The 14,819-nt window shown below is 33.1% G+C and overlaps 1 protein-coding gene across 1 annotated transcript; it reads left to right on the top strand.

Annotated features, from left to right (window-relative positions):
- The first annotated feature begins 1,063 nt into the window (after positions 1-1,063).
- LOC130828401 (uncharacterized) lies at positions 1,064-14,009 on the top strand. The gene is made up of 11 exons (XM_057694376.1): positions 1,064-1,345; positions 2,545-3,765; positions 7,470-7,587; positions 7,685-7,770; positions 8,362-8,591; positions 11,104-11,190; positions 11,286-11,385; positions 11,569-11,758; positions 12,084-12,136; positions 12,330-12,488; positions 13,036-14,009. The coding sequence occupies exons 1-11, from the start codon at positions 1,307-1,309 to the stop codon at positions 13,372-13,374; spliced, it is 2,622 nt and encodes an 873-aa protein (XP_057550359.1). The 5' UTR covers positions 1,064-1,306; the 3' UTR covers positions 13,375-14,009.
- The last annotated feature ends 810 nt before the right edge of the window (positions 14,010-14,819 follow it).

The raw sequence follows: 14,819 nt of genomic DNA, 5'->3' as shown, positions 1-14,819 counted from the left end.
CTAGGTAGTCACTGTAAATAAGAGGAATAAAAGGAGGTACATAATAGGATGAAATTGGAAAAAATGAAATAGATAAGATAAATTATTAAAAAAAACACGAAATAAAATGAAAATCAACTTATTTCTAAAAATAAGTGTCTAATTTTCAAAGTTGAGGTTTGGTTCTGTTCGCAGTTAGTAATTGCGAACAACTGCTTAATTTTTTAAAAAGGCAAAGAAGTTGTTTCTCAGTTAGTAACTGGGAATATGGCTGTTTACTTTTTTGATACTGCGAACAACATGGAGCGTAATGGGCCTGTTAGTGACTGCGAACAAAGTCAACAACTCTATTCGCAGTTACTCTTCTTTGCCTTTTAAAAAAATTAAGCATCTGTTCGCAGTTGCTAACTGTAAATATAACTAAACCTCATGTTTGGAAATTAGACGCTTATTTTTAGAAATCAGTTGATTTTCGCCTTATTCCGTGTTTTTTTAATAATTTATCTTATCTATTTCATTAATTCATGAATTAGTAACTTTGTTATGTTTTTGTTGGCAAGGGCCTCGTTCCCTCTTTTGTTAATCACTTCCACAAATTTATTATTTTATTTCATCCTAATTATTTATTTCTTTTGTCCATTTATATCTTCTTGTTTTATACTTCTACTATATATTTATTATCGTATAGAAATTTAGAAAAAAATGAGAGTTATTTCAAGGGGCAATGGGAGTATAAACTTATGGGATTATAGTAATACTTTAAAAACAATATTGATCATTTTAAGTTTTGTTTAAGGAAAACTTTTTTGCAAAAGAAAAAACAAATTTTCATTAAGGAAATTGTCTACAAAATAATTATAAATCAAATTAAAATAACGAATTAAACAATTAAAATATAAACTTACGCACTGAAAATATTTAGTTTTAATTTTTTTTTGATTTATTAAAATTAACAATTTAAATATTAAGTATAAAACATGATTTGTCTCAAAACTTCACTTGGTCAAAGAAGATAAGGCCAAGAAATCCAATTTAACTTATTTTTTCGAAGTTATAATCCAATTTCACTCAGATAGGACAAAACAAAAAAAGGAACCTAAAAGAGGCAAAATCATTGACCACGTCATTGGTCTCTTAAATAAAAGCCCTAACGTACCGCTCCAAATTCTACGCTCTTTCAGTCCGTATTTTTATTCATGATTTGTCAGAAATTCAAAAATCGAAAATTATCACCAAATTCCTCGAATCTCATTCTTAATTCTCTCTTCCCGTAAACTCCCCCAATTTTTACTTCTCCATTAATGTTCGATCTCATTTTTTCTTCTAAATGAAGGAGCGGAAGTTGTTGTTAAATGAGGCAGTTGAGGTGAGTTTTGTTAATTGATTTTCTCTAATTTCGCATTTTATTATTTTAATCAAATATGTTGCGAGTGAAATTAGTGAAATTAGGTCATTGTAAGTGATCAAATTCAGACACAATTACGATTTCGGTTTTGTGTAGATTTGTTGAACAGATTGAATTTGCATTTGTTCGGGATTTTGTTGACTGAAAATTTTCGTTAATTTTTGTAATTTTGCTCTTATTCTGTTGTTTTTAAGTGCAGATGCTTTCATAGTTGAATATTGTGCAATCACAGTATGTGGTTGGTGGCTTCTGTGTCCACTGTATCAACCATGGTTGAAGGAATTAGCGCGATTATTTATTTATTTATTTATTTTTTTGTGGTTATTGACAAAAGAACTTGTTCAAAGTTGCGTTATGGAAAGAGAAAATTAACAAACAAAAATGGAAACCTTAGAATCTTAGAAGGACCTTAACTACTTTACTCTATAACCCAACTTGTGAAGCCTGCTTATGAGTATTGTACAACTATTTTGTTGTCCTATCAAGCAATAGAAAGACAATGTAAGAAGTAAAGAACATCATGGTTGATTCACATCAAACTATCAAGTCCATAACTTTAGTAGGGAATTGAGATGGGCTATGGAAGATGGGTGTTTCCTTGTAAATTTTGATTGGTTACTATGTTTGTCCTGGATGGCAGTCACCCACTAATATTATGAACGAATTAAGAAGAGCCTTATCCTTTTGTCTTTGGGGTTTGATGGGCCAAAATCAAGCTTCAGCTATAGAAAGCCAATATATGAGTTGGATGGGCATCACAGATCTTGCCCGGAAGGAATGGTTGGAACTTAAACAACTTGATTTGTTTGTAACTTGTTCATAATACTTCATTGTCTCGTATGTTAGGAGAAATCTGTACATCATCACTTCTTTGTTCCTCTTTGCATTAATGGCTTTAGATTTTTTACTTTGTTGTTTTTGGAAAATTGGTAAAAGTTGCAAAAATTCTTTTTAGTCCTATCTTGTCTATCCATTTATGACTCGTGAATCTTATATTTGTTTGGGCTCTAAGCCACTGATGCATGTTTTTTTGTTTGCGTTTGAATCCAAGATTTATGTGATTGATGGTAAATTACGATCTTTGGATATCAATTGAATTTAAATGCTAGCCTGAGTTACAACGGTTGATTTTAAATTTTTTGTGTTAATGTGGTTATTAGGTGCGACAACTAGAGGAGGGCTTGAGGGGATCATGGCATCCAGGAGTAGTTGTTGGTGTCTCAAATTTGTGCCGCCAAGTCATGTATGAAGAATTGTTGTGTGAATCAGGAAATTCCAAGCTCATAGAGTCGATACCTGCCACTGGAGAAATTGAGGGTCTCTACCAACGCCAATCTATCAAATTTAATCATCGTGGTCGCATTAGACCCAAACCTCCAAAACCACAACAATCTGTTACAAGTTCTAAGTTAACTCTTGGTGTTTGTGTCGATGTCTTGTACAAGGAAGCATGGTGGGAAGGAGTGGTTTTTGATTGTGATGAAGGTGCAAAGGAGTGTCGCGTTTTTTTTCCTGATGAGGGTGATGAAGAAGTATTTAAACTGGCTGATTTACGTCTCACTTATGGATGGGACGAATTTTCTGGTCAGTGGAGAGAAAGGGGTGCTTGGGTATTAGTGGACCTCGCTAAAGAGTACAAAAAAGATGGTCATCTATATCAATTTATTATGCGTGTTTGGTCCCGTTTGAAAGTACATTATGGCTTCCGGAAAATGATTTCAGAGTGGACATGTGGTGCATATTGTATGTGGAAAGAATATTTCAGGGATATTATTGATGAAATGACGGCTAAACCAAGAGGAAAGGAAATTTCTTTCCCTAATATTTCTCAAATACATGTAGTGCAGAAAAGAAAGGGGAAATCCAAGAGGTGTAAGCTGCGCTTTTTAGATGCTTCTGTCCTTAAAGGGTCAATGCAGCAAAGAAAAGGTAAAGAAATTAGTCTTTCGGTTAGAACGAGGCATATGTGTATGAGTGATGCAGAGGATTCTTTGGTTGGTGTTGTCAGTAAGAGTGGCTATTTGACTTATGGTCATTGCATGCAAAGGCAGAAAACAAAAGATAAAGGAGTTCGTCTTTCAGTTAGAACGAGGCGTATGTGTATGAGTGATGCAGAGGATTCTTTTGTTGGCTCTGTCAGCAAGAGTGGCTATTTGACTGATGGTCATTGCATGCGAAGGCAGAGGGTGACTGCTGGACGTTCTATCACAGCCTCTTGTCAAGAACATGAGACTAAAGATGCATTAGAGAGTCCTCAGAAAAAGAAGGGTAATAAGAGTATATGCCATGACTCAGTTTGCTTAGTTTGTCAGTATGGAGGGGAACTGTTTCATTGTGATATGTGCTTGTCTTCGTACCATATAAACTGCATTGGTCTTGAGGTGACGTTTTTACCACTTGTATTCAATCTTGTAAAATTATTTTTTAAGCATTTGTTTGTGTGTGGTTCTTGTTATTCTGCAATCTATTGTTTTTTGTTGTCTGGGGTAAGTTTAGAATTTAAACGATGCCTTCTTTTAAAATTTTTAGTTTTGTATGTGAGGTAGCCTGGTTGGTATGAAGAGTAGTCATATTAGTGGTGAAACACAATGGTGATACAAAAAGTGAGAAAAAAAGAGAAGATGGAGAATAATTTGTACAAACATAAGATTATTAGAGTATGACTTACGCAACTATCTTAAAGGCATTTAATCATCTTAACCCGTTAATTTTAGCATCATATTGAGTTGTATCATCATGCCTCTAGCCAGTTAATAAACTTGAGCTTAGATATTTACTAGGTGATTGTCCGTGCTAAGCACGAGTTATTTAATATTTTATCATATTTAACTTATATTTTTACGTAAATAAATGCAAAATATTAAAAACAGATGAATAAAAAATAATATTGGTACGCTATTTGAAATGTAGGTTTCTGTACCATAATATACATTACGACGGAAAATAAAGTTAAACAATATATATAAACTTAGTGAAATAGATACATTTATAACAACTTTTATCAACTATAAATATTGAACCACTTTTTTGTATACAATATTGTATGTTAAAGTATAAATATTTACGTAATCTTTAGTTTTTGCTTACTTTTGACCCATGAAACTGCTATATATGATTGATCATGCAGTAAAAATTTAAAATTTATGTTAGGTAATGATCAAATGATTGAATTCTAATTTTATATCTTGCTTATTATTTTCCTATCAGGGAAATAAAATTTTAGATCTTAGTATTAGGAACAATATCACGATTGTTATTGTCAATCCTTCTCAAGTTTAATTACTCCTCTATAGATTTCGTCCATCTCTAAACACGATTTACTTCCCCTCAATTTGAATAAAGAAATAAAATTTGCTAAATTAGAAAAAAAGAGATCCAGGTTTGATCAATCAAAATAATAACAATAAAAAGCAATTAAAATTTAGATTTATAAATAAATCATTCACATGCATAGAAAAAATATATCAAAAATCAATAAATTAAATATTTAAGAAAATAAAAGATAAAAATAGACTAATGCAGGAGATATGGCCCATTCATCGAGATTGGTTACATGCTTTACTTCTCTCTTTGGTTCGAATTAGCTAAACCCAAAAAATCTATAGAGAGATAATTAAAAAAAAAAAAACCCAATTTTTTAAATATGAGAATAGAAGAAAGATAGGGAATTTTTAGGAGAAAAAGATAGAAGTAATGTTCCATCACAAGTTGCAATGATCTTCAAAAAATATGATAATTAGTTTAAGGAGACATAGAAAGTCAGTAATGTTGCAGTAATTAATTCCTTAATTGTAGGGATTATTATAGTAGATAATCTAGATATTAAAAGCTATTTGAGGTAATAGCGTATTCAGTACTCTAGTTATTAGGCGAAAACTAAACTCATCAGAACATGACACGTGTCCTTAGGTGGTATTTGTTTTAGTATTAGATATAGATATAGATGTGTAATTTGGAAATGAATAGTTAGTCACAAATTTAAGTAAATCTAATTATGTGCCTGTACTAACAATGTTGGAGCTTAAATACATCCAGTTATTGTGACCATTACTTCATTGCTATTGAAAATGTACAAAACTCATGAAACATACGAAGTGGTTTCAAATATTGCAATTGTTTTTTCTAGGATGTACCCTATCTCTCCTTTGTCTAGATTGTTTCAAGAATGAACAATGTTATGAAAACTGCTTTTACTCTTATTTGGAATCGCTCTATATGTGTTGTACAATATTGAACTTGAACACTAATGTTGTGTTTGGATTGGTGAAATTGGAAGGGAAAAATGGAGGAATTTGAAGGGATAGGTTTTCCGTTGTTTGGATACCAATTTTGGAGGGTGTGGGTATTTGGAAGAGGAGATATTTGAACGGATTGATTCCTTCAATTTTGTTAGTAATGAAATCTTCAAAAGTGGAAGATTTAGAAGAACGTAGAATTTTAACCATCAAAGTTGGTGAAAGATTATGTTACCTTTGATAATTTTCGTTGAAAAATCAAGACACAATAACTCGAGATTATATTTCGGATTGCACTCGCTGTAAAAAAAAATTTCTGATTTCTAGGTCTTTCGGTGTTTTGGAGGAAGAATGAGGGAGGAGTGATGAGTGTTCTTTCCAAAACTCTCCATTGTTGGGAATCTTGGAGATTTGTTTACAACAATATATAGCAATTTGTCCCCGTTTTTTTCCAATCCAATTCCCTTCCCTCATCTATCATCCAAATGAGCTTTCATTCACCTCCTTCCATCCCGTTTGATCCAATCATCCAAACAAGTTAATACTTTTATATCCAAGATTTGAATATTATGTAAATCTCTAGGGTGTTATTCAGTGTTAATATGTGGTCTGGGAAGCACATTTCATGTCTACAACAACACTCTCTTTGGGCTCTCACCCCTATGAAAAACAAAAGACTATTGTTGAGAAGAAAATTAGCTGATTTTGTTGGTAGCTGTTAACTAAGGTATACACGTTTTAAGTTTGAAGCATAACAACAACTAATGTGTTGGGGTTTTAATTAAACAAAAGACAGCGTTGTTAATTGTCATGACACTAAGATTTTGTTATTTGGTGGACCACATATACCAAAAGGCAGATTAATTCTAGTTGAAAATTACTTTTGCCCTGTTCAGATATTGCAAAATTTGATTTGATTGGACCACTAAAAATTTAGAACTATCAACTTCCTTGATTATGCTTATCTATTGTCTAACAAGTACTTAGTGTACAGAAACTATTTCATCAACCATTCCTTTTTGAGGTATTGCAAAAGTGTTCTAGCAAGAGTGTGTATCAATGCTTTGCTCAGGTGGGTAGACTGTATGTGGGCCATTTGCTTGCTTGGGTGAGCATTAGCAAAAATTTAACTCTTAGAAACATTCTAGCTCCTGGATTTTAATTCTCGGGCAAACACCATTATTGCTCGGTCGAGCACAAGCCCTGTTTGCTTGGATAAATAAACCCAGTTTAATTCCTTGGGTATATACATCATTTGTTTTTGTTTCAGCTGGATAGAAAGGCGCAACTTGAGTATTTTAGATCCAAAACAACACTAGGGTTTTAATGAGTAATAATAATTACTTGTAGTGCTTGTGCTTGATCTCAAATAGAGACATTCTTGAGCTGTAATTTGTTGTATACACTAATTAATCTTCAATAAAACTTCTTCCATTGTGTCTTCTAGTCAATTTCTTGTAGGATTATTCCATTGTTGTATACACTAGCTGTAATTTGCTCTAACAATTACTCTGGGCATGCTCTTAGACATTAACTTATTATGGTTTACTGATTTAATTTTTTTTCTCCATAAATTTATCAAATGTTTTTGATATAATTAGTTTACATTAGTTGGTCTTTCTGTAGTTTTGCTTGATGAATTAATATATGTACCTTGGGGCAGGTTAGAATGTCTCATAATTTGCTTTTTTGGGCTAGACACCATTCCCTAGATTTTACAATAAGCACAATTGACCGTATCTTATAAGCTTTCCTACTATTTCTCGAACTACCTTTTCTATTTACCACCTTTAGATCGGGTGCAATATGAAAGTCCTTTTCTTATATTAACTGATTGTTGTGGTCATCAGGAAGCTCCTGCTGGAGAATCATTTTGTCCATCATGTAAATGTGGCTTATGTGGCTCGGATTATTCTGATAATGATGATCAACTATTTACTCAAGCGTGTTACCAGTGCAGCCGCCGATGTGTGTTTCTTCTATTTATTGTTTTCTTTGTCTATGTCATCAATGTTGCAATGCTTGAAGTTTTTTCGCTTTATCTTATATAACTCTGACTTTGTAGATCATGTGGCTTGCTTGAACGAAGCAGGAACATTAGTTTCCGACAACTGTTTCTCGGACAAGTTTTGCAGCCGAAGCTGTTTTGAGGTATTCTCTTTAATTTGACCTTTACCTAGCATAAGGTTGTTGTTAACTATCAATTGAGGGGGTAAGTAAACACGAAAATGAGTCAACTAACTTTGGCTGCAGCGATTTTCGTTGATCGCTCTATAAAAATTTCAAAATAAAAAAAAAGGGCCTAGCTAAAGCTGTTGGTTGATTTGATGTATTAGTCGTTGTTTAAGCTAGATGTTTAAGCGAATTGCTTTGGAGATGTTAAAAATTATTTGTTAGCTGTTGGCTGTTTATTAGAAAAAAAGTAGACTAAAAACCAAGACAATGAAAAAAGCTACAAATGAGTAGCTTTTTGGTTTTGGCTTAAAAGCCATTTACTAAAAACTTTTATTGGCTATTTGACCAATCAAAAAGCTAAAAGCCAAAAACCAAAAGCTAACAAAAAAGCCAATTGCCAAATAGCTATACAAGTTTTGGATCATTTACCTCACATTCTTCCAAGAATTATGTTTTAACTTTGTGAGGCTACTTGTTTTATAGATTGATAGTTGGTTTTGGTTTCTTCACCTTTGGTCATTTTGCATAATCTGTTTTGCTAATCACGATCATTTGGTTGGCTTTTAGATATGTTCTCGCCTTCACAAACTTCTACAAATTTCAAATCCAACAAGTAGGGAAGGATTTACGTGGACTATTACAAGATCTAGAAGAAATGATTGTAACGTACACAATGAACGATTTCATACTCTCATTCAAGTGTCGCAAGTTCTAAATGTTTTTCACGAGTGCTTTGAACCTATAATCGAACCCCACACCGAAAGGGATCTGGTTGCCGATATTGTCTACAATTCTGGGTGAGTCCCCACCCCTTTCTATTTTTTGTACTATTCAGCCTCCGCATTCTCTTGCGATTATGGAGTTTTTTGTGTTATATGCTAAAACTGTATTGATGCTTTATTTTCTGTTCTTTAGACAATCTAGGGCTATTTTCAATTTGGCATGTTGGGTGTTTTTTGAAAATTTAATGCATTTCTAGTTGACTTGATTAATTTGGTGCAATTTCTTTCTTATTTTTAAGCATGGTCCATTAACCTTAAACCTAATTATGTTATTCTTCCGTCTCTTTATACTTGGCTGCCTGCAGACACTTTTCTTGCTATTTGCATTGTTTATTAATAAATTATATGTATTGTTAGTGGAATTTTAAGCACGCAAAGTATTTATGCGTTTTGACATCAATTTTGTACCAATCAATTGGTTGATATGTTATCTACGTATAGGTGGTGTTTATGACAAGCAAAGGCCTTTAATGTTTTTGTTGGTACCTCTGTTAATATATGGTGCTACATCCCTTGGTGTTTTCCTGGTTCCTAATATAATTCATTATAACTAAAAGAAGAAAACATTTATAGGACCCTTTTTCCTGTGGGAAGAATTGGCCTTATAAAATTTAATTGTATAATTATAAGATTTATCTCCCCCTTTTTTACTAAGTGCTCCATTTCTCCACCCACGTACTAAAAAAGTAGAAACTATGTATCAAATTTGAACTTTGAATCTACATTTCAAAGCTTCTTTTTAAGTATTTCCTCCTTTTCAAAATACTTGAAAAATTTATTTATTGCATGTTTTCCAACACTAATTATGTTTTAAATAAAGACAATCAAACGTCGATAGTTGAGACTTGAGAACTACATATTAAGACAATTCTAACAAGATCCCACTTAACTATATTTTTTCTTTATATATGGATAAGAAAATGAGATGATATTGGTAGATGAATAGTGTCAACTACGCAAATGTTGAAAGATATTTTGAACCCTTGGAATTTAGAACCTTGATAAAATGCCATGGGGTTTTTCTTATGATAAACAGTAGTTAAATCATTTTTTGAGTGCATAGTTAAAAACGGAAATTTCTAGACATCTAAATCTAACAATACCTGTTTATTCCTCGTAAAATTTATTGAAGTTAGTCTCAATAACAATGGGAGTGCTTGTTTTTAGAATTATCATATGTGGATGTAGAGTGTGGCTGCCATATTATTTCTGTTTGTGTTTGAGTGTGTTATCTTCTTTATGAGTCCTTGTCCTTTATGGTCTCACCATAGTGCAAAAATGCGGTAATTGTCGCAATTGCAGTAATGGAATGGTAATGTGAATGATGCATCATTCGAAAGCATGAGATATCCCATGATGCAGCCAAAATGCAGTCGGTTCATTTTTTTTTGAAATCTTTACAATGCGGCCGATGCTATACAATGCGGCCTTGTTTTTTGCACTATTGGGTCTCACAATAAGTTTTTCTTGTTAATTTAAATTTTCTTTGAATAAAAATAGTCCTTTGTATTCTAATTAGGATCCAAGAGCATTATTTAATCATACACTCCACATCATGGATCTGCTGAACAGTTTTGAGGGATGCAGAAACAAATTTTTTTAACCGGCTTTATCAAAGCTGGCACCCAGAGTTGGGACTGTATTAATGTGATAAATATGACATATTGCATCTTATTCTTTTCCACATGGAAATGATTAGTTATATTCTTCATTATTCAAAGATTGTTCTCAAATAACTAAAATATCAATTTGTCCTTTACTTGATTGATCATCAATTCTCTGGTATTACTGTGCATTATTCATTGCATTTATAACAAGATTGATAACCATTGGGACTGTGAACTGGAGTGAACATCATGCCTTTTGCATTCTTTCTGATAAAGTTACTTATTTTAGTGAAATTTTTTTGATATTCATGAATTGTGTTGCAGAATGTTTTTTGAAAATCTCAAAACTTTCCAGGGTTTCTCATGGTCCTTCCTCTAAATAAACTTTATTTTGAAAATCTCTCTATGGTTGTTAGAATCATGATCACCGTACATGTATGATTCTATGATTCCAATTAAGTTATACGATTAGATTCACAATTACCTTTCTTTTAACCAGCAAAAACCATAAAAATATAAATTAAATTTAATCCTGCCTTCTATATTTTTTGTTATTAGTCTATTTACGTGACAATACGAGTAATGAAACTTGATTGTGTATGTTTTATGGCAATGAACAGTTCTATGATTTAACTTATTTTTTCTCTGAGGCCTTTTAACTGAAATAATTAACAGGTTTTTCAAATTGTCATTCGTTGAAAGTTCAATGATATCTTGAACCTTCCGATAGTGTTTTGCAGTTAGCAGGATTCAAAATTTATAAAAGGTGGGGGCATGGGCCCCTAAAATTTGTAATTGCCTTGTGAAATGAAGCTTGTTCCTTCTGAGGGCTGCGTGCTTTGTTGTTCTGTTTGTTTGATATGTCAGCATATATTGTTGCTGTAAACATTTTCAGTCTTCAACAATTTTGCTTTTAACAGGTCAAAATTTCGGAGACTGGATTTTCATGGATTCTATGTAATAGCTTTGGTTCACAATGAGGAACCTGTTTGTGTTGCTACTATCAGGTGACTCTTTGGGTTATGGAAGCAATGTTTATATCCTTGATTTTCAAATGAGTAACTTATCTTTTGCGTGCATTTGGTCTTTACGTTGATTTCAGAATTCATGGTCAAAAAGTAGCAGAAATGCCACTTGTAGCTACACGTTTCAAGTATCGCCGAAAGGGTATGTGCCGGCTGCTTGTTGATGAGCTAGAGAAGGTACAATTTGTCAACAGTCTTAGTTTAGCCTAGGTTTATCAACCTAATGATGTATGTTAGGCCTTCAGCCTACTAGCGATGCTTGTATCTTTTCTGCTGTTTATGGTATTTTATTCATGAATCTTCTATTTATTTTCTGTTAAATTTTATTGTTGTTCTGTAGCATATACTCATCTTTTGCAGATGCTTGTTGAAATGGGTGTCGAAAGACTAGTCTTGCCAGCTATAGCTCAGCTCAGTAATACCTGGGTTTCGTCATTTGGTTTTACCGACATGCCATCGCTTTTAAGGAAAGAATTGCTGGGGTATCCATTTGTTCTTTTCCAGGGAACAACAATGTTTCAGAAAATCCTCAGAAGATCGGCTCCAACAGGTATGCTACCTGAAAAGTATATCCATAACATAGTTTAGTTCGGTCTTTAGATGTTTTAATTGATTCATTAGTTTGGTCTTCTCCACTTTTTTGGTATGGTAAGGACATTGCTGTAATTGTTTGGCCTTTGTAATCATAGTTCTCAAATCAGAATTAACCTTTTCCCTTCAACCCCAATTTACAAATAAATAAGTACAATTTTGTTTGCTGCTATGGCATTGGGAACTGGAATGTTGTTAGCCGATTGTATACGTACTGTAATGATTTTATCAAAACTAGTTGTAATGCTCTAATAATTCTATCTTTGTTTGGTTGTTCTATCTAGATTCTTTACGAGCAACGAAAGAACTGCGAAGGACTGGACTTGCAGTAGTACAGGTATTATTTGGGCTCTGGAAATATTTGTGCTCTTTGGTTTATTACCTTTTGCTTTTTAGACTTTCAGTAAATTTTCAATGCTATCTTCTGCATTTTACTGTTTTGGATATCAAATAAAGTAATGTGACTGGGGACCAAAAGATATTTAATGCTCTTGCATGGTTCTTGATCTATTATTGCGTACCTGCTGCAGGAGAACATCCTGGAGCATGATCTCAACAGGACGTTCAATCTACATTACAAGCGAAGACGGAAAGCAGAAAGTACTCGTGAAAAGAAGAAGTCACTGATTGATGGAGCAGCAAGGCAGCATCACACATACAAGTGCGTATACAAGCGGCGTAGGATTCAGGCAAGTAGAAATTTGATTGCTAGCCACTAACTTAAACTTGAGTGAAAATTGTACATTAGTAAAGACATTATCTTAGCCAAAGCTACCTTTGTCCTTTAACTTTTTGAAGAAGGCAAAGGGGGTGTGTTGAAAAGAAAAAGAAGAGAGAAAGTTTACGTGGCGCTTAATGATATAATAAACCATTAATCCATGTCTGATCCCACTGACAGTGATGAGCAAGAGTCCAAGACCCTACCGAACCCTGTTGGACCCTATCTTTTAAGGTTAATGGGCTTTTTTTTGGACCCTAAATGTTTGGGTCCAAAAAACTTTTAAGGGTGTGGGTCCGGTTAGACTTAGACCCGATCCTGGGACTGTTTTTTAATTTTAGTTTATTTGGTTGAAGAGTATACTTAGGGTTTTATAAGCAATACAGTAATGCTGCCTCATTTGTGAACTTTACTCTTATCTCCTGCCCTTCTTTCTAAGAAATCTATGGTTTTCAAATCTAATTTCTTCCAAACATTCAAAAATCAGAGGTAAAAAGTATGATTGAAGGTTATTGCAGGCCAAATCGAACATTGGCAATTTAGATGAGAACAAAGAGGTTGATGAAGAAGGATTTATCAATGTAACTGACAAAGTGAGTACAAAGTCCACAAGTAAAAGTGGAAATTCTAAAATGAATAGACCATCATCTGTATGGCAACTATTTGACAAGATTATGTTGAATGGTATTTTGAAATGGGCAAAGTGCAAGTATTGTGGAGCTCAACTAACAGCAGGTAGTAATGGCACTTCACATCTTCACAAGCATGCTTCAAGGTCGTGTCCTGGAAGACACTTACGACTTACTCCTACTAACCAAACAAAGGATGATGGATTGAATTTTAAGAAAGATTACTAGGAATATTCTTGCTATTCATTTCCAACCGTGGCCTCAGAAAGTGCTTTTTAGACTTTCAGTTAATATACAATGCTATCTTCTACATTTAGTGTTTTGGTATTAAATAAAACGTCGTGACTGGGGAGCAAAAGATACTTAATCCTCTTGCATGGTCCTTTGATCGCATTGGTGCATACGTGCTGCAGGAGAACAGCCGTTGAATCATAATTACAAACGAAAATGGAAAATGAAAAGCACTGTCAAAAAGAAGACACTGATGGATGGATGAGAAAGGCAGTATCCCACATATAAGCGGGCAGTAGATTCAGGAAGGTAGAAATTCGAATGCTAACCTTTAATATGACCTTAAGTGAAAATTGTACATTAGTAATGACATTATCTTGAGCCAAAGCTGCCTTTGTCCTTCAACTTTTTGAAGAAGGCAAATGGGCTGTGATGCAAAGAGAAAGCGGTAGTGGTTGTGCTTATGGTGAAAATTTGAAATTTGTAGGTTAAAAAAAAATTATTTAAATAAACTAAGAATCAAACTTATTTCAAAAGTAAGCGTGAAATTTTCAAACCTGAGGTTTGGGGTTGTTCGCAGTTACTAACTGCGAACAGGTCAAAACAGACAAAATAGCTGTTCGCAGTTACTAACTGCGAATAACTATTTGACCTGTTTTGACCTGTTCGCAGTTAGTAACTGCGAACAGCATGCTGCACAAAAACAGGTCAAAATAGTTGTTCGCAGTTACTAACTGCGAACAACTATTTTGACTTTTATAGCTGTTCGCAGTTACTAACTGTGAACAACTCCAAATCATAGGTTTGAGATTTTCTCGCTTACTTTTGAAAATAGTTTGATTCTTAGTTTATTTAATCAAATTTTTTTTTAGTCTACAGATTTCAAATTTTCGCTTATGGTTGTGTTTGCGGTTGCCGTTGTGATTGTGTCTGTGCTTAATGAAATAAACTATTAATCGAAGTCTGATCCCACAGGCTACAAAAATTTTTCCAAGATGATCAGCTTAATGAAACTCTTTTACTCCCATCTGACTTGTAACCCTAACTTCAAACATTTCTTTTGAATTTTTAAAATTAATATTTAACGGTGAGATCTCATTTAATCGACTAGTATTATTAATGACATAGATTATCTTCAAATTTTCACACTATTAAAAGTTGTTGAAAAATATTTGCATTTGTTCTATTAAATTTGCAACATTAACATTTATACAAGTATTCAGAAAATAATAGGGATAATAAAATTACGTGAATAAGATTAAAAATTGGAGTAGATGTGTGATTGTGAATAAAAATTTATGAAAGTGGTGAAATATAATTAAAAATAGAAATAATACAAAGTAAAAGTAAACCAAAATAAAAAATAAAAATATTGTTAAATTTATAAAGATAGGAGTATATTTATAATAATGGGATTGTTAAGATTATCTTTGTCGATACTT

Source organism: Amaranthus tricolor, chromosome 12, assembly GCF_026212465.1.
Source record: "Amaranthus tricolor cultivar Red isolate AtriRed21 chromosome 12, ASM2621246v1, whole genome shotgun sequence".
In the NCBI taxonomy this organism is placed as follows: Eukaryota; Viridiplantae; Streptophyta; class Magnoliopsida; order Caryophyllales; family Amaranthaceae; genus Amaranthus; species Amaranthus tricolor.
Note: the sequence above shows the minus strand (reverse complement) of the source record. Positions and strands in the feature narration are given on the sequence as shown.